Source organism: Zonotrichia albicollis, chromosome 4 (assembly GCF_047830755.1).
Source record: "Zonotrichia albicollis isolate bZonAlb1 chromosome 4, bZonAlb1.hap1, whole genome shotgun sequence".
NCBI lineage: Eukaryota > Metazoa > Chordata > Aves > Passeriformes > Passerellidae > Zonotrichia > Zonotrichia albicollis.
Window position 1 is genome coordinate 33667051 of NC_133822.1, and position 17974 is coordinate 33685024.

A 17974-nucleotide genomic window follows, 5' to 3' on the forward strand; every position below is an offset into this window, starting at 1 on the left:
GACCTAGGGGAAGGAATGCATACCATACCCCTGGCAAGCTGGGAGGATGCCTGTCATGATTTCTCCTCCTTCCCTCACTGATGGCAGAGCTCATCTCCTATCAGAGCTAAGCTTCCATCTTTCTCCAAGGCACAAACCCACTTAAAGTACCACCAACATGCACATATAGTTTTAATTCCTAATGGAGAAAACTTCCATGGAAGGTAGACACTCCAACTTCCATTTCGCAGAAGAGAAGCCAGAGAACAGTGCCAAACCCCACCACTGCTGCTTACAAAGCTCTGAGCAATAGGGTGCTCCTGCCTGGGCACCCCAGCACAAGCCACCCGAGCCCAGTGACCGGCCAGGCTCCATTTTGACATCTCCTTTGCAGACATCTTGTCATCCCTTCAGCCAAGCCCTACTTAACCCCAACAAGTCTTGTCTCGCCTTCACCTGCAGAGACACCTCCCTTCTCCTCAGCAGGGCCCTGAATAGGTGCTTGTGCGTGGCCAAGTGGTCCCCAGCAGGGCCACCAAACCAAGCCTGAAGGCCATGAGGGTCACCACTGACACAGATGATGCTGCACCCACCAGCAGGTTGCCCCTATTGGCACTGATAAGGTCTTCTGCCCTATTAGTGCCAATAGGGACTGATCAACGGATAACACACGATGCCAGAGGGATTTGGTGTCCCATGTGTGGGCAGAAGCTCTCCCTAGTGCCACCAAAGAGCACCTCCTTGCATTTATCCACAGCCACCCCTCAGCCTGGTCTGACACACTCTCGCTGGTATGAGCTTGTCCTGATGCACAAACGCTTGTCCTGACCCTGTAACAAACACCAGGCTGGCCCAGGTGGCCTGTGGGGAGGCTGTCATCGTGCTAATGCCCACCCCAGTGCTACCCACAGCTCCTGGTACCACCACCCAGGCGCAGCCCCCAGTCCTGACTGGAAGTGCTACACCCCTAGGAACTTCTATGCAATATGGGATCAGGGGACCCTGTGTGATACCCGAGGTGTCTCTCTCACACACACAAACACACACACATACACACACACTCACACAGAGGGTTCAAGCCCCTCTCCTTTGCCCTGCAAACCCGGTTAGACAGCAGCCTGGCCTCCCCCCTTCCCCCAAAGCCACTGTAGCCGGCACCCGGGAGCGGGAGGCGGCCAATGCCGGCAGACGGGAAATGGCACCGGGAAAGCGGGGAGGAGGAGGGGAGCGGCAGAGAAGTTCCTGAAGTTTTCTGTCCTGGATAGTTGGAATAAATCTCATTTTCTCTGGTCTCCCTGCCGAGGCGAGGATTGGCTCGGCAGTGCTGCAGCCCGCCCTCCTCCTTCCCACGTCCCCTCCCCGCCAGCTTCGCTCCCTCTCTCCCGTGGCATCAGGGCGTCAGCCTGGGAGAGCCAGCCTTCGGGGACAGCCGTGGGAAACGGAGGGGACAATGCCTCCCCTTTCCCCCCCACTGCATCCCGGAGCACAGCACCGGTAATCCTTGGAACAAGTTACAGGGGCCTGCCGAGAGTGTCTCGCAACTTTTCGTCTGGAGGACCGGGAAAAAAATAATAACCCTAGTTCGAAAGAGGTAAATCCTGAAAGTTTTTGGTTCGTGAGTTTGTAGAACTGGGGGCAGGGGCGTGTTGGGACCAGAAGGAAAAGGGGGGAGAGGGTGTTTGGACTGGGGAGAAGCGGGAGGGGTGGCACGGCAAAAGAGACGGGAAGGATGGTAAAAATAAAGGGAGCAGAAAGCAGGAATGCAACAGGAAACTGGGAGTGAGGAGAGGGACACGGGACAGGGGGAGAGGCGGGAAGGAAAGGGAGTGAGAAGAGGGTCCCACGGATGGGGGAAGGCAGGAGGACGCTTGTTTCCCAGACCTTGCTCCGATACCCCTCAAAGCCCCACAGGCTCTCGGCACCTCAATTTTAGGGGTATGGAGGAAGAAAGGGAGCACTTTTTCACAAGTGGGCAGGGAAGGGATGGCTGGAAACTGCTCATCTCCATAGCTCCAGCCTCCCTCTGTGTCCCAGAACGTCTGCTTGGGAAAATATCCTTGTTATAGAGAGATATGACTATGTGTATATATAGCAGCCAGCAGCACAGGAGTCAGATTTAGGCGTCTGCCTACTGCCCGGCACGGCTCCAGGGAAGCTGAGAGAGGCCCAGCCCAGCCAGCCAAGCCCCTTTCCCCCTTCCCCAAGAGCCTGTCCCTGCTGGCTTTCCTCATCCCAAAGCAGTCTCCCAACAGGGGAACTCTGCCTCCCTTCCTTCGGGGAAAGGGAGGTTTTTCATCATTCAGGAAGGCTGGGAAAGCCTTCCTGGCCACCCACAGCCATTTCCACCCGCTCTTGCTGCTGTTGAGACCACCCCAAATTTCTTTTGCAGTATGTCCCCTTTGGGGGAGGGAAGAGGCTGCTTTCAGCAGCTCTATCCAACTAGACATCTGGATTATTTTCCCCCCCTTTCTGGTTTCCGCTCTTCCCAGCAAGCAGAACAGCGCTGGCCATTCCCAGCTAGTGGAAAACCAGTGGTAACCAGCTGAACTCGGGGGGGAACAGGCTGGGAGGAGGAGGAGGAGTGCTGGCAGTGGGTCTTTGAAGGCAGGGGGCTTCCCAGAGGAGGCAAGAAGGGAGCCAGAGGGACTATGCCAGGGAAGGGGAGGCCGTGGTGGGCTGTGGGCTTGGCTTGCCAGGAGCTGGCGAACACCAGGGGCTGCCAGATGGAAGCAGTGGCCCCCAGACAGAGAGAGGGCCAGGCAGAGGGTCCCTTTGCCTAGTGGAGGAAAGGACAGCATCCAGGTCACCCTTTGCCCACAGAATCACGAGTTCCCCTGGCCTGGAGGAGTCTGTTCGGGTGAAGGGGAGGGCTCAAAGGGGGCAGGGAGCCACTCCAGGGGCAGAAGGAAAGAAAAGAAAGAGGGAGAATGGAAGGAGGAAAAGCCCAAGAGGCCTGCCAGAAACCTGCCATCCAGGTAGGGCTGGGCACCAGCTGCTTCACTCCCTCCCTCCCTCCCTCTCTCCCTCCCTCCTCTTCCCAGCACTTGCTGCCAGCCAGCAGGCAAGGAGAGCCAGGGGCCAGGAGTTGCTGGCTTGCTTCCCTGTGGTGACCAAGGGACAAGGAAGGAGAAACACTTTCCTCCACCCCACTCCCTCACTCAATAGTTGTCCAGATAGGGAACAAGGGGATGCTCTCCTCCTACATCCCCCTTTTTCCTTGCCTCCCCACCCCATCCCAAGGTGTGATGTCCCACATAGGGGGGTGCAGGGCAGCTGTATTGTGGGGGGATCTGGGGTGGGGGTAAGAGTAGCCCTGGCTGGTGCAGTACATGCTAAAGGGGACAGTCCCCACTTTGGGTTTCTCAGGGGCTCCAACGAGCAGAGGAAGGGAAAAACTTGAGTGCTGTAGCTCACCTAATCCCTTCTGCCAGAGTCACGTGCTTTCCTTGGTAGGTCCTGGGGACTGCTCAAAAATATGGCTGCATCTCTCTCCCTGTGCTCCCATGACCCCAGTTGTGCTGCAGGCACCAGCCCAGTAGTTTCCTTTGCACTCCAGGAGAGCCCTCACCCAATGACTGCTTTTACCACAGAAAGGAAATAGCTCCCCAGTTATGCCCTCACCCCAAATCTGCCACGTGCCTGGTTTGCTGCAAGGCAGCACTGCGTGGTGTCTGTGGGCAGAAGGAGGACATGAGCTGCGGGACCTGGGGCCAGTAGGAACCCAACCTGCCACCACGCTGTCCCTGCTGCCACCAGCCACTGCCACCCCAGGAGGCCACTGCCACCCTGGGAGGCAGCCAATGGTGCTGGGCGCTGCTGTGGGAGGTTTGTTTTCCCTTCCCCAGTCATTAACCCCGGGCAGATAAGAGAGGCCCCGGGTGAGCAAACAAGGCCAGGGCAAAGCAAAAATGCATCTAGCCAGCCAGGAAAGCAATTTCATGTCCAGGATCCCCTTCTCCAGAGCCTTTGCCGTCCTGGCACTGCCTGGCTGCTCCAAGGCGATGCACAGACAAGCAGGAGAGGCAGGGAACGTGGCAGGGAAAGCCATGCAGCACTGGGGGACCCAGCACACGCAGATAAGAGATGTGGCTCCTGCATCACCGCTTGGCATGCTGTCCTCCACAGCCAGCCCTGCTGCAGGGACTCAGCTCTGTCTTGATGTTCCAACCACACAACTGAGCCCAGGGAAGGATGCGTCCCCAGCTGGCTTCCCAGGCCACCAACACTCTGAGATGTCCCAAATCCTCTCCTTTCCCCAGGCCACCCTCTACCACTTGCTGTGCACACCAGCAGGGGATCTGCTGATCTGACAGTCCTCCCCACTGACTGGGAGGTCATCACCCTGCCATGCATCCAGTGCATCCAGCTGCTGCTTCCTGCCTGCCCCTTGTTGCCTCTGGGACTTGCCTGAGTGCAGGAACCCATCCCACCTTCTCCTCCAGCCTCAGGCAATCACCTCCCTTGCCGTGCCTCAGTTTCCCCTGTCTGCAGAGCGGATGCCCTCCCCACACTGCCGACTCCCTGCTTCTCCAACATGTCTGCCCAGCTCCCAGGGACCCAGCCAGTGAAGGACAAACAAAGCAATATACAAATACTGCTTTTTTTGCTTCCCAACACTCCTCTAGAGAAGCTCATGGGCCCCAGGCCTCACCCTCTCCTCAAGGGTTCATCTGAATAGCAAAACGGAGGGAGAGGTTTCTCGCCCCAGGAGCTGGGGCAGCCAAGCAGGGCATTGCTCTGGGAGGAGGTTCTGCCTCGGAGGAAAATCCTCAGCCTGTGTTGTGGCGTGGGTCTGGCAAAGCTGCTTTGCAGATGGGAAACTAAGGCATACTGAGGTAGGTCAGCAAGGTGAGGGAGAGCACATGCTTTTGGAGGAAAGCCTTTTTCTTCCTTCCCAGGAGAAAGGCCAGATAAAGGGGCAGCCAGTAGCAAGCTCGCCACTGCCTTATGCACCGCCTTTAACCTCCTCAGGCAGTTCTGTGGATACAGCCAATGGGATTGGGAGCATCCTGTCCAAGGCTTTCACTGTTCCTCTTGCCTTGTTTAGGTGGCCAACAAGGGGACCAGTGCTCTTGCCCTGCCAGGCCACCTGAAGCTCCCTTTGCTGCCTGATGGTCCATCCATGACTGGCTCCCACTCACCCAGCGACAGTAGAAGACAGCAGATTAACCTCTAAGTCTACAACCAGACACAGCCTCCAGTGACCTCTGCAGAACAGGGGGTGACCCAGACACCCCCTGGGGACATCTGCGTGCCACCACTGTCCTCACCACTGGGGACGTACCCTCTGAGGGTGATTTCATGAGCACAACGTAGCACAGGGAAGGAGGAAACCTGCCGAGAGATAAAGTGCCATGCACCGTCACCCCAAGAGCATCAGAGCAGAAGCAATGGGGAGGCTGGAGATGTGACAGAGCACCCCAGTGCCAGAAGCCTGGTGAGGGCTGATTTTTGGAGCTTTTTCAAAGGCAGGCTGAAGGGTGCAACATGAGCCTGGGGAAGCTGCCAGTACTGAGCTGGGTGTCAGGCTCCCACGGCAAGCGGCGGCTGAAGTCGGAGCTGACGCCGGACATGATCAGCCCGCCGCTGGGCGACTTCCGGCACACCATGCACGTGGGGCGCGGCGGCGACGTCTTCGGGGACACCTCCTTCCTCAGCAACCACGGCGGGGCCGACGCTGCCAAGCCCAACAGCTTCCTGGCGCGGACGCTGCGGCACGTGCGCCGCAGCCCGCTGAAGAGACGGGGCAGCGGGGGCCAGGTGGGCGCCTCGCCCGCGCCCCCCGCCATCTCGCCCATCATCAAGAACGCCGTGTCGCTGCCGCAGCTCAACGAGGCCATGTATGATGGAGACAGCACCAGCAGGGGTTTGACCAGCAAGTTCTCCTTCAAAAGTGCCTCCAACAGCTTCTCCAAAACACACCAGGCCTACGGTGAGTGCAGCGCGAGGCCCAGGCTGGTGCCCGGGTACTGAGCACCCTCTGCAGCCCTTCTCCATTGCTCCATGCCTCAGTTCCCTCCACAATGAGGAACTTGGGGTTTTAAGGAGAAATGGGATATTTGAGACCGCCCGGTCTTGACATTCCCTCCAAGCAGATAATCCTAACCTTCCTCCTGCCCTTGGAAGGTCTCCTTCCAGGGTGTCCCTCAAAGCAGGGCAGGGATGGTTTCTCTGTTTCTGCCCCTCTCCTGTAGCGCCACACAGCTGGCAGCCTGTGTGCAGTGCCTGTAAGGGAGTACCCCCCATCTGCCTTTTCACTTGAGCAGCCTTCCTGAGGAAGCCAAAAAGGTGCTGGGACAGTGCAGCAATTCCCACTCCAAAGCAGTGAGGTCAAGGGGACCCACAGCATGGCCTTCCCCACCTCCACACAGATGCTCCAACCCTGTCCCTAGCTGTGCCAGCCTCTACATCTCCATGTGCTGCTCCTTAGGGATTCCATCCACCCTTCTCCACCGTGTCCACATCCCTCCCTGCCAGCCAGGGTGCCCTTTGAGGAAGGGTTGTGGGAAGGACGGGACAGGACATCTGTATGGCTCCTCTCCAGCCTCACTGCACTGGGCTGTGCTCAGCTTTTCCCCAGGGAAGGAGGTCTGGAGCAGAAGGTCTCAGGGTGGGGGTTGGATCAGGGGTGCCTTCAGCAGCCGGGGGAGGAGGCCGGGCTCAGAGGAAAAGGCAGGCTGAGGCAATGCTGCCATCTCCTGGTCTCACCTGCCTGGCTCGGCCCCACTGCCAGCTTACCGAGCCCAGAGCCCACCTGGAGACCCTCTGCTGTAACTCTGGGCTTTGGAGATGTCCACAGAGACACTGACCTGTCTTTTAGAGGCCAGTGCCACTGACAGGAGCATGGCCTGAGCCACTTTGTCAGCAGTATCCCTTTTCCCCTGCAGAACTAAGTCAGGCTTGCTCCCTCACCAGCCATACCTTCTGCCTCACAGGTCTGGAGTCCGGATTTTGTACCATCCCTCGTGTCCCTCGTTTGGAGAAGGCCCAAGAGAGCACCTGTCCCGGGGAGGATGAGCTGGATCGCTCCGACTCCCTGCTGTCCTTCCGCCTTGACCTGGGGCCCTCCCTGATGAGCGAGCTCCTCCAGGTGATGAGCTTCTCTGAAACCAATGGCAACGAGGTGGGGGAGGATGGCCCACACCTCCTGTGTGAAGAGGGGACCAAGGACAGGGTCCCTCCAGCAGTGCCTGCATCCCGTGAAGAGGACAAGGCAGCATCCAGCTTCTGGGACCACTCCAGGCAGAGCAACATGTCAGGGGCCAGCTCACTGCCAGGCCTGTCGGTCCGTGCCAATGGAGAGGCACGTGCCATCGAAGGCGCTGGAGCGAACTCTGTCTGGGCTTCGGGGTCAGGGGCAGTGTCCACAGGGTCCCCGTGGCAAGGCCACTGGAACGACTGCACCATTGAGGCTGGAGAATTTGACCGAGCAGCCCAGGTCCTGGCCCGCCATTACGGTGGGACCAGCACCCCGCGGAGCCCGGAGAAGGGTGAGGGTCCCCGGCAGGCCCGGACACAGACCCCGTGGGAGAGCCCCAGCAGCAGCCTGTGGGGGTCACGAGTGACAAGGGAGAGCCGCTCCCCCGAGGCCAGCTGGAACCAAGGAGAGGAGGAGGAGGAGGAGACCAAGCTCTCCAGCCTGCAGGAAAGCCACAGCGGTGCCCGTGGGGGCCGCAGCAATTCCTTCGAGTATGCCGATGCGGAGGAGGAAGAGGACGATGAAGTCAAGGTGTGAACAGCCATCCCGCCCATCACAGGCCCCAGCAGAGACACTGGTGTCTCTGCCCTCCTCCCTGTGCCCCACCCGCTGGTGCTGGTGTCACCAGCAGGCCCAGTGGGTGACCTCCTTGCCAGGTGGGGGCACTGGGCAGGCTGGGGAGGGCAGGAGGAGAGCCCATCTCCTGGGGGGCTCCCTGGGGCTGGGCCAGTGGGCTCCACAGAGCCAGGCATAGCATCCCTCCTCCAGCCTCACAGCCCTTAGACATCAAAGGAACAGCCCCATATGCCAAAGGAACCCCAAATCCTTCCTACCCCATCCCATTCTCCCCAGCACCCCCTCTCTCAAGCCCCAACCTGGCTCCACCAGCATGTCTGGGGACATACTTCATCCTTCCACTGACGTCCCCTGCTCTCCTCTGCAATGGCACACGTGCCTCCCCAGAGGTACTTCCACTGATAGCTCTGGGAAGAAGGGGATGGGGTTTCCCCAGCTCCAGCTGGTGCAAGACCCTTCAGAACAGCACATCTATCAACAGGGGAAGGTCAGCTGGGGTCCCAAGGGACAGGCAAACCCCACAGAGCTAAGCTTTCTCTTTTCCCCTGCCTCCCTCAAAAAGCTGTGTGCTCGGTGTTCAGGAGGTGAGAGCATGCACAGAAATAATGAGGAAAGTTTCCACTTGCCTCCTGCTGCTGGGCATCACTTAGGACAGCTTCCTTCCTGACCCGCACACCCCTCAGCAATTCAGAGGGGAGAAACTTCTTGTCTGACTGGTGGCAAAGGCAGGTTGTCAGGTCACCAAATTCTGCAGTTCAGGCCCTAAAAATCCCTTCTTTCTCCCTGCCTCAGAACAAGGAGACTCCTCTGCAGCCACTTGGTTTGTGCCACCATCCTTGTGATGGTGGTGGCACAATTTGTGTCTCTATCCTGTCCCCTGCCCATTCCCCACACACACCCATCTTTGCAGCGCACCCTCCCCAAGGGTGGCATGGAGCATGGCTGCTGTCCCCTGCCGGGTGGCCCTGGATGACACAGCCACCCTGGAATGAGCTGTCCCCACGCTGGCCCACGTGCAGACTGGCCCTCACAGAAGCGCCTTTGTGCCACAGTGTGGAGCCAACATGCTCGGAGGCTGAGGTCACTGGGGGGACCCTCACAGGACCCCCCTTGTTCTCTGGGACAGCAGGGCATGTGCAGTGGGAGGAGATGCTGGGCCATGGCTGCAGGACTCTGCTCCCACGCATCTCTCCTGCCACCCAGCTGCTTTTGCCAGGAAGCTCTTCAGAGCAGGATAAAGAGCTTCAGGATGCACGTGCAAGTGCCACTTGCAGTCAGGCCACCAAGGCTAAGGACAAGCCCATGTGCCCCAGCCTCCCCAAGGGGCTGCCTCATGCCAGCCACCAGCAGCAAACCAGGGCAGGCACCAGCTTCAGGAAGTCCCCAGGTCTGGCCACTGGCAGCCAGCAGGATCAGCCTTATTCTCCCTTGCACCTTCCAGGGTGGGGACCTGGGCTCTCAGGATGAGCTCCCCTCTGCCCTCTGCTTCCCAGACCATAACACAAGACCAAAGATACATATCTGTGGAATTATCCTTTCTGCCTCCCCTCTGTATCCCATGCACTTATTATTGTCCTTATTAAAACAGTTTTGATACTAACCTCTGGTGCGTCCCCTTGGCTGCTGTGACCTTATTGTCTTCCTTGCTATGTCTGCTGGAGCCCCAGCCACCAATCCCTCCATCTTTGGCAGTGAGGAAGTGGAGAGGGAGGGCAAGGACACTGCCACCTTGCCTTGGACCAGGCTCTTTGTAAGATACTCTTCTACTCTGCTCTCCTCCCACCCAGCCTGAAGTGTCCCAATGTTTGCTGCCACACATCAGTCTCACTTTTGAGTTGGCAAGGTACTTTAGAATTAGAGCAGCAGCTTGTAATAATTGGGACTAATTGCCTGTAGTCCTGTGCTAGGAGGCCAAATCCCACTGCCTCATTTTTGATGAGTAGGATCTGCTATGGAAATGTCAGAGTAATGGCTAACCTGACTGGAATGTGCCAGCAGATAAGTGAGGTGAGGTAGAAGGGAAAGTTGGAGACAATCCCTTATCTATGGCAGGAATGTTGGCTGGGGGCACACCTGTGCTGTCATCCCCATGCCACCTTTTAATGATGCACTTTTGTAGCACCTAATGCCACATCAAATGCCACTTCATTTACATTTATGCCTTCCTTCCCAATTCACCATCCCCCGTTCCCAAAAGCTTGGCTGCAGGAAGTAATGGAGGTTTGTGAAAAGATTACACAACCGTTTCCCCAGCAATCATATGGTGTCCTCATCCTGGACCCCACCTACAGCCTGCTTTGGCCTACCTACCATCCCTTCAAGCCCACAGCCTGTTCTGACCTGGAAGTTACCTGGCATTATCCCACAATGGCTTCTTTCCTATTGGTGGGAGAACCTTGGGCTTGGTCAGTGGCTTGCACAGAGACAAAGAGCTCTCACAGAAGACCAAGCAGCTGGAACAGCCAGCCTTCCACTGGCTTGGGTTTTATTAGAGCCAGGAAGCAGTGCCCATCAGGTGAGCTTGAAGGAGATGATCTTCAGTCCCCCCACGATGCTTACGTAGCTGATGTTGCGGTAGCCATGCCGGTTGGGGAAGCACACCTCATGGCCGTCCGGCAGCTTCACACGGAACTTGTCCGACAGCATTTCAATGAAGAACTGGGGAAAAAAGAGAAAGAAGGGCAGGAATTGGGAGCAAAGAAGGTATTCAGAGGTCAGCTTTTAGGCAAAAGGCCTGACTACATAAGAGGGTCAGACCTGTCCGCTACAACCTTAAGCAACGTGCTGGGGGTTGAGGTGAGGATGATTCAGGAAATGAGCAGTTGATATCAAGGGTCTAAGCAGGAATACAGACTATGACTGGGGACAGGATCTTTCTCTGAGTAGCTGTTTCAGCTACTCAGACTGTAAACTCACAACAGCTAAACCCAGGTATGCCTTTACATGTATTCACAGAGCATATAGAAGATGTACAACCACTGTTCTGAATAAACCTGACCCCCCAATGCCCTCAGCAGCTCACCAGGACTCAGAAAAAGGAGCTTTGCTGATAAACATGCACTAGCAGACAGGACAAGAATGCATCACTGGTCATTCAAAACTAAAGACAATGTTCCCCAAAGCCGTTACCTCACTACCCCTTCCCCAAGAGCCGGTTCTGTCTAAAGAAACAAGCTTTCTCTCCACAGCTACAGGAACTGGACTACTCCTAAATGCAGCCCTGTTAGTGATTTGGGACATCAGATAAGGTGAGGCAGCAACTAGGACAGCATCCCTGGCAGGAGGAGAGAAAGGACAGATTGGCAGCATGGATCCAGGAGTAATTAGGACAGAAGAGTTCAGCGAGAGGCTTTTGGACATTGCTCCAAACTCGAGGTTGCCTTAAAGCCTGTGTTTACATAGAAAGGAGGGAGAGAAATAAGGTAAACAGCAGCAAACTGTTTCTCTGCTTCTTGGAGAATCCCTTTACTTTTATCCATACCCCAGGTACACTCCCCTGCTGGGCAGACAGAGGGGCCAGGAAGCACTTACAAAGTGTGAGACAGGCAGGACTCACTTAAAATTCCCAGAAATGTTGCAATTTTGAAAGAGGAGTGGAAACGGCAATCAGGACCAAAAACCCAGAAGAGGGGCCATGGTGAGGGCGCAGGAGGTATTGGGTGGGACCAGGAAAACTATGGTATGGGAATCTGCTAACCAGGGGCTTCCCCTCACACCCTATCAGCCCAAACACACCCCACATACCCCCTGAAACCATGCTGGCACCCTCACCTTGACAGTGCAGCCCCTGAAGAAAGGGAGGTGGCGGTCACGGAGTTCTGTCTGCCAGGAATCGGAGCACTTGGAGTTGCAGACGATGACAGACTCGTTGAAGCGGGGATTGAAGTGAAATGCCAGATCTCTTGAGCTGCAGCCAAGATTGATGCTGAAGCTGTAAAGGAGCATGAGGAAAATCATATGCATGGACAGGAGAGGGTCTTGGAAGACTTGAGATCCAACACACATCTCTCCACCCACTTCCTCCATCAGCGTTGCAGATGGCACAACAATGTATTGTTTTGTATCTGGCAACCTTGGAAAACCACCTTCCTCTATAGCCCACCTTCAATCCCAGCATGGCAAGGTGGTTTCTTTGTACTTACCCAACAGTATCAGCAGATATTTTGCCTTTCACCTTCAGGGTGTTCCCAGGCTTCATGTTCAGGTTTAAGATTTCAATATTTCCCTAAGGGAGAGAAAAATAGTCTGTGGGGCTCCTTCAGCCATTCCTCCTGACTTGGCACTGCCATTTAGAGGGTGCTGCTTGGGGGCATCCCAGCCAGGGGAACATAAATTGCTCTCAGCTGGTGCTCCTCTCATGACAAAACCCTCCATGCTGCAAGTCTTGCATGAACTTCTCATTCAGTGGGAGAAGAGTGGGCTGAGTGAAACCCGCAAGAGAGAAGAGACATCCGAGAGAGAGGAAGTGAAACCTAGCTTGTCCTCAGCAGAATGAAGAGAAAGCAGGGCAGCAGAGATACAAAGAGCAAAGGGGCACTGTCCAGGGTTTGGTGGAAAGCCAATGCTGCCCAAGAAATGCAAGTGGTGAGAGTTGCTATGACTCGCCAGTCTCACTCTGCCTTGCTGAGCTGAGGACCCTGGGTGACAGAGGACAGGAGCAGCAGCCCTTACAGGCATTTTCCTCAGAGGGCAGAGTAACCAGGCAGGGAGACACCAGCAGTTTAGCTCAGAAATGCTTTGCACATAGGACCTTACGGCTCTGAACTTCCCAAGGCTTACACATTAACATGACTCCTGCTTCTAAAAAGCTCCAACAGCTGCTATTAAGCCAGAAGACTATGATGCTAGGAAAAAAACTCCATATGTACACTTCTTACTAGGGATTCCAGCAAATAAAAGCAAATCCCAGCCTCCTTGGTGGGCTCCCAGGGGAAGGACTATGACACAGAGCCCTTAGGGGTGCTACTTTAGACATGAGATAGGACAAGCATCTTCCCAGCTGGCCAAGGAGGTATGACCACCATGTTCCCTTCTTTCCTGTGTGAAACAGCTCACCCAAAAGAACATCCCATCCTTTTGTGGCAAGGGGCAGCTCCAAAATCCATACCAGCAGACAAAAATGATCTCCACCATCCTTCCCCACAGTGCTCCAAGGAAGGGCTCAAAGGGGCTTGGAGGAGAGGACAAGCAACACATCCCCTCTAGATGGCTTGAGTTATGGAGTGTCCTTTGCAGGAGTGACAGAGTGGCATCCCAGCTCCTTCTCTTCTTGTGGCTCTAGATTCAGCTGTGTGGATTGCAGTACCCATATGTGGCAGCTCTCTGCAACCTCCCATCCAAGCCCCATCCAAACCAAACCTTTTAGCCTGAGGAACCACACACCAGGCCACATCAGGTTTAATAATCCCATCCTACCTAATCCTTAGATACAGGAATGTTGTCCTCATAGGAGAGTATCATCCCTGCTGTATTCTTCCCAGGTAAGAGCTCAGCAGACAGTACCCCTGCTTTCTAAGACTCCAAAAGTCAAGTGGAAGAGGGAGACAAAGGAGGGGGTCAAGGCTTGAGAGACCAGTCATCCCTCAGTCCCCCTCCCAAGCCCTACAGAGAGCAGCTGAGTGCTCCTGCTGCTGCACAGACAGCTGGTAGACAGCTTCTACCCTTTCCTAAAACATTCTGAAGAAAGGAGAAGTAAGTGCTGATAAGCACTCCTTCCCTGGAGTGTTTCCCACAAGGAAGGGGTCATAAACTCCAGCAGGCTTGGGAAATTTGTTTACTGTGGAGGACCTGAACCTGTTGGTGAAACCTCCAGGGCTGATCATGGAACCAGCAAGAACCAGTGCTGGGGATGATGTTTTCTGACATTGGGTGTCTTTCCCACCACACTGCTGTGTCCACACCTTCCTATCACACTGCTGCCCTGCAGCCATCCCAGGGATAATACAGAGCCCAGGGTCCCCTTCTCAAATATTGGAGCAAAACTGAATGGCTGGCTAAATTGCACAGTAACTCACTTTTTATCTGGGGAGTAAGGATTTGCTGTCTGAACAGTATCCTGGGTATTCCAGTCTTAGTAAATATACCCATGAGAAGAGGGTCTTCTACAGACTTAGGCAAAAGCAAATAAGCAGTAATTGCTTATTTTCATTAAGTATAAACATATTACATCAAGGCATATCTTTCCAACACAGTTTACAAATGTCATACTTGTTAACCTTCATTACTTGGTTAAATTTGTAAACAAAACTTAGAGATACATACACAAATTAAAACCACCAGAACATAGTACACAGAAAAGCTAAAATCTGCTGTGGATGCCTAAGGTTGGAATAGGAGAACCCTCAGCTCTAGGTGCAGTTTCTAATATGCAGGATTCCTATAACCTGCAAAAACCATAAAATGGAATTGCTCCGTTTCTGTCTAACCAGTGCACAGTGGGTTAACAGGAGGGCATTATCCATCTGACAATAATTTGATGGATTTTTCCAGAACTATCTTTCACTTCCCAAGGGTAACACAGAAAACTTTAGCTCTGTCACCACCCTATCAATACCTGCAGCAGTGGGTACTGTTAATGGAATCAAGTCTTGGTTTAGATTTTGGCTTTCCTGTGCTGGTTTAAATTCAACAGACTCACCAGGGGGGTTCAGGTGGCTTCCCAGAGGTTGCTCCAACCCATCCCATATGGCACCAATAATTCCCTATCTCCTGGGAGAATTCATACCAGGTAGATATATGAATTTGGTCTATATGTGGTTATGCCACTGCTGCAGTAATATTCATGGTGCCATCCATTTGTATGTGAATTGGGGCTTTTGAAACAAACATTTTCAGCCTATCTGGAAGGCCACAAAGGGGAGGAGTTAATAGGGCTGGACTGACAGGAGCTACCGTCAGGACTCGCCTTAATTGGTGTCTTTCATACATTGCTTAAATACACGCTGCCTTTTGCACAGAGGCTGCCAGATCTGAGAATACTGTTGTTTTAAACAGCAGCAGGTTTCCTGTGTCCTCTGGGTCTATGCCCCCGGCCCAGCAGGCAGCTCAGGCTGTCAATGAGTAGTTATGGTTACCTGGGGTAGTAGTTAAAAATACTCTATGTCACAAGAATCTTTCTGCCTCTTCCTCACTCAGCAAGATCTGATCTCTGCCCATAAGGGAAACTTGTATTCAGTTTCACATTCCCCTGAACATCTAGAATGTTCTTCCAGCAATCTATCTTACTCTGCAGGGAACAGTAGTGTGAGTTTCTCCACCCCCCTCATCCCACAGTTTCAGTTTCAATTAAAGGCTGAACTTTTTCTGCTTTTTTGGGGTAGCGTGAGAGTCTGCCTCTAAATCACCATCACTGTACCAAATGTCCCCATCCCATGTTTCAAGATCCTCACAATATACCACCCTGTGATATATTTAATAATATTATTAATTATATTATTAATAGTATTTTATTAATATATTTTAAATAATTTAAGTAATTTATTAATATAATTTAAATAATATATTGATTATATTATTAATAGTAATTTACCTAGATTTTTCTGCATCTGTTTTTCTCATATTTCAGCTGCAGAACTTTTTTTCTAATTGTTCATTTTTATTTAAAATAATATCTACTAGTTTTTACAATTTCTCCTGTGTCCCTTTCTCAAAAGACAATGCTGTTCTACGAACCTCATTTTCTGACTTCAAACTATGAATTTTAGATCTGCAACTCTTTTCAGGTGGCAGGTTTGATTTCTGAGCACAAGATAAACAACTTCCCAAATCTGCACAAATAACTTACCTTCTTATCTTTGATGGGCAACTTACCTTTTCCTCATCCCAGTTTTCATTCGACCTGCAAACTAGTAATGTGGTCAACTATTGCCTGTACATTATCACAATTACTTTATACTCATTCCAACCCTAGAGGAGAAAGGCAACTACCAAACTTCTCCAGGAGAGAGTAAAACTTTAGCTTTTCACTGGTCACCCTTGATAACCATTTTTCCTCCGAAGGAAAAAGGAGGAGGTTTTCTCCTCCTCCCTCAGAAGGAGACAACCTGGGCACACCAGGCAGGAGAAAGATGTCACTCACAGAGGGACAGTAAAAGTAACACTAAAGGCTTGGTCAATCTCCCACCAGGTGAACAGTCAAAGTTCGGAATTATTGAACAGCACTTTGGGCCAGAAAATGGTGATGCCAATTAAAATGCTACCATTTGCTGTTGAAGTCATCTGCCCAAATTAAGGTGGAAAGGAGACTAAATGCCAGTTCAACAATGCCGACTTTATTTTACAAAATTAATCTTCTATGGAAAAGAGGGAGAGAGAAAGAGAGAGAGGGAGAAGAAGAGAGATAGGTCAAGTAGAAGGTGGTCACCTCCATGGATCTAGTGGCCTCCCGTTGGTCCTTCCGTGCCTTGGGCTTCTTGATGGTGGGGTCTCATCCAGTCCACTTTATTTCCTCAATAATTCTTATGCAGTCCCTTATTGGGTAAAAAGCAGAAGCAGAAGTGGCTTTCAGTTCCACATTAGCCCATGAGGCAAGAGTAGGCATGGTTCTGCCATCGTGCACACTCAGATCTTAATTCAATGGTCACCAGGGGATTCTGGGGGTTGTGTGAGACAAGTACCTCAAAAAATAAGTGTCCTATTTGTGACCCCACTTCTTGCACTTCCACAGTAGTTCACCTCTTATCCAAACACACCACAGTTGAACTTTGACCTGAACAGTTTTGGTTCAGTTGAACTTAACCAAAACTGAAACCTTGTTTCCTTCATGGGTTATGCACAGGCACTTGTGACTTTTTTTCTGCAACAAGTTCACCAGGAAGCCCTTGTTTAAGGCATATACTGCAAATTACTAACCCTTTCCCTACAGCTGCTTGAGAGGGAGAGCAGTGTGTGTCTCCTACTGTCCAGTTCTGGGCTCCTCAGGACAAGGGAGCCATGGAGCTCCTGAAGTGGGTCCATCACGAGATGATGGAGAGACTGCAATGTCTCTTATGAGGAAAGGCTGAAGGAGCTGGGCCTGTTCAGCCTTGAGAAGAGACAACTGAGAAGGGACTTCACCAATGTATATCAGCATCTGAGGGAGGGTGTCAGAGGGATGGAGCCAGACTCAGTGGTGCCAAGCAATAGGACAAGAGGCAACGGGCAGAAACTGATTCACAGGAAGTTCCACCTGAACATGAGGAAGAGCAGGTGATTGCACAGTGGAACAGACTGCCCAGAGAGGTTGTGGAGTCTCCCTCACTGGAGATATTCCAGGACCATCAGTATGCTATCCTGTGCAATGTGCTCTGGGACAATCCTGCTAGAGCAGGGAGGCTGGACAAGGAGGAGATAAGCCCCTATGGGCCCTTCCAACCTGTTCCATTCTGTGATTCTGTCTGAGGGATGAGTAAAACCCTGTGCAGAGAGGTGAGTGCAGAGCCACAAGTACTGGGGATGCGAGAATATGCAGAGAGACAAGCAGGAAAGAGGCATGAGCTGCTCAGAGAGGGGCCATGAGATTTTATCAAGATAACATTTACCCCCTCCTACAATGCTCAGCAGGGGCGTTCACCCCCCTTTTATTTGCCATTGGGAACAATAGTGGGAAGCCAGGCAGCAGCTCTGCCAGCACTGGCGACTTCCTTCGTCTGCAGAGCTGAGCCTCCACGTGGTCACACACCAGCCCTGTGCAGATGGTCTCCCTCATGCAGGGGTACGTGTTCCCCACATCCAGAAGGGGATGAGACTTTAGGGACCCCAGAAGAGACAAAATTCTCCACTGCAGTTGGAGAATTTTGGAGATGGCGATTGGGATGATGAAAGGAGGGTGACAGGGGCACGTTGATATTTCCCTGCTGACACTGCAAAGCAGAAAGCCTGGGGAAACAATGATAGCATGGGAACGTAAATCCCAAAGAAAGAGGAAATCCGGCTAAAGAGCATCTGCAAAAGAGGTGGAGGATCTGTGCAGTAAGGAAAACATAAACAATAGCTGTGGCAGCTGGCAGCCGCTGGTGCAAAGGATCCAGGAACCCTTCACTCCCCAGAGACATGATCCTATAATAGGATACCTGATTGGGAGCACCCCTCCAGGGACCCCTAGATTTTTACCCAGGCCAGAGGGCAGTTGGCTTGTACTGGTATGGGACACCCATGTTCACATCACTGTGACCAGAGGAGCATTTGCTGCATTCCCAGAGAGATAGCAAAGACCCAACAGGCAGTCACTTGGTGTGAGGGTGG

The 17974-nt window shown here is 53.1% G+C and overlaps 2 protein-coding genes across 5 annotated transcripts; one reads left to right on the plus strand and one right to left on the minus strand.

The window, feature by feature from the left end:
- Window positions 1-1227: 1227 nt before the first annotated feature.
- Window positions 1228-9341, plus strand: CDC42EP1 (CDC42 effector protein 1). 2 transcript variants are annotated; one of them, XM_005488585.4, is made up of 3 exons: window positions 1228-1570; window positions 5027-5911; window positions 6915-9341. In XM_005488585.4, the coding sequence occupies exons 2-3, from the start codon at window positions 5467-5469 to the stop codon at window positions 7712-7714; spliced, it is 1245 nt and encodes a 414-aa protein (XP_005488642.1). In that variant the 5' UTR covers window positions 1228-1570; window positions 5027-5466; the 3' UTR covers window positions 7715-9341. The 2 variants fall into 2 exon arrangements, with proteins under 2 accessions (XP_005488642.1, XP_074395463.1); XM_074539362.1 differs by lacking the exon at window positions 1228-1570 and adding an exon at window positions 1792-2954.
- An 866-nt stretch (window positions 9342-10207) lies between these two features.
- LGALS2 (galectin 2) lies at window positions 10208-16350 on the minus strand. 3 transcript variants are annotated; one of them, XM_026794564.2, is made up of 4 exons: window positions 16116-16350; window positions 11896-11978; window positions 11525-11684; window positions 10208-10411 (listed from the first exon to the last, which is right to left on the minus strand). In XM_026794564.2, the coding sequence occupies exons 1-4, from the start codon at window positions 16119-16121 to the stop codon at window positions 10265-10267; spliced, it is 396 nt and encodes a 131-aa protein (XP_026650365.1). In that variant the 5' UTR covers window positions 16122-16350; the 3' UTR covers window positions 10208-10264. The 3 variants fall into 3 exon arrangements, with proteins under 3 accessions (XP_026650365.1, XP_074395465.1, XP_026650364.2); XM_074539364.1 differs by lacking the exon at window positions 16116-16350 and adding an exon at window positions 15563-15780; XM_026794563.2 differs by lacking the exon at window positions 16116-16350 and adding an exon at window positions 13169-13388.
- Window positions 16351-17974: the final 1624 nt, after the last annotated feature.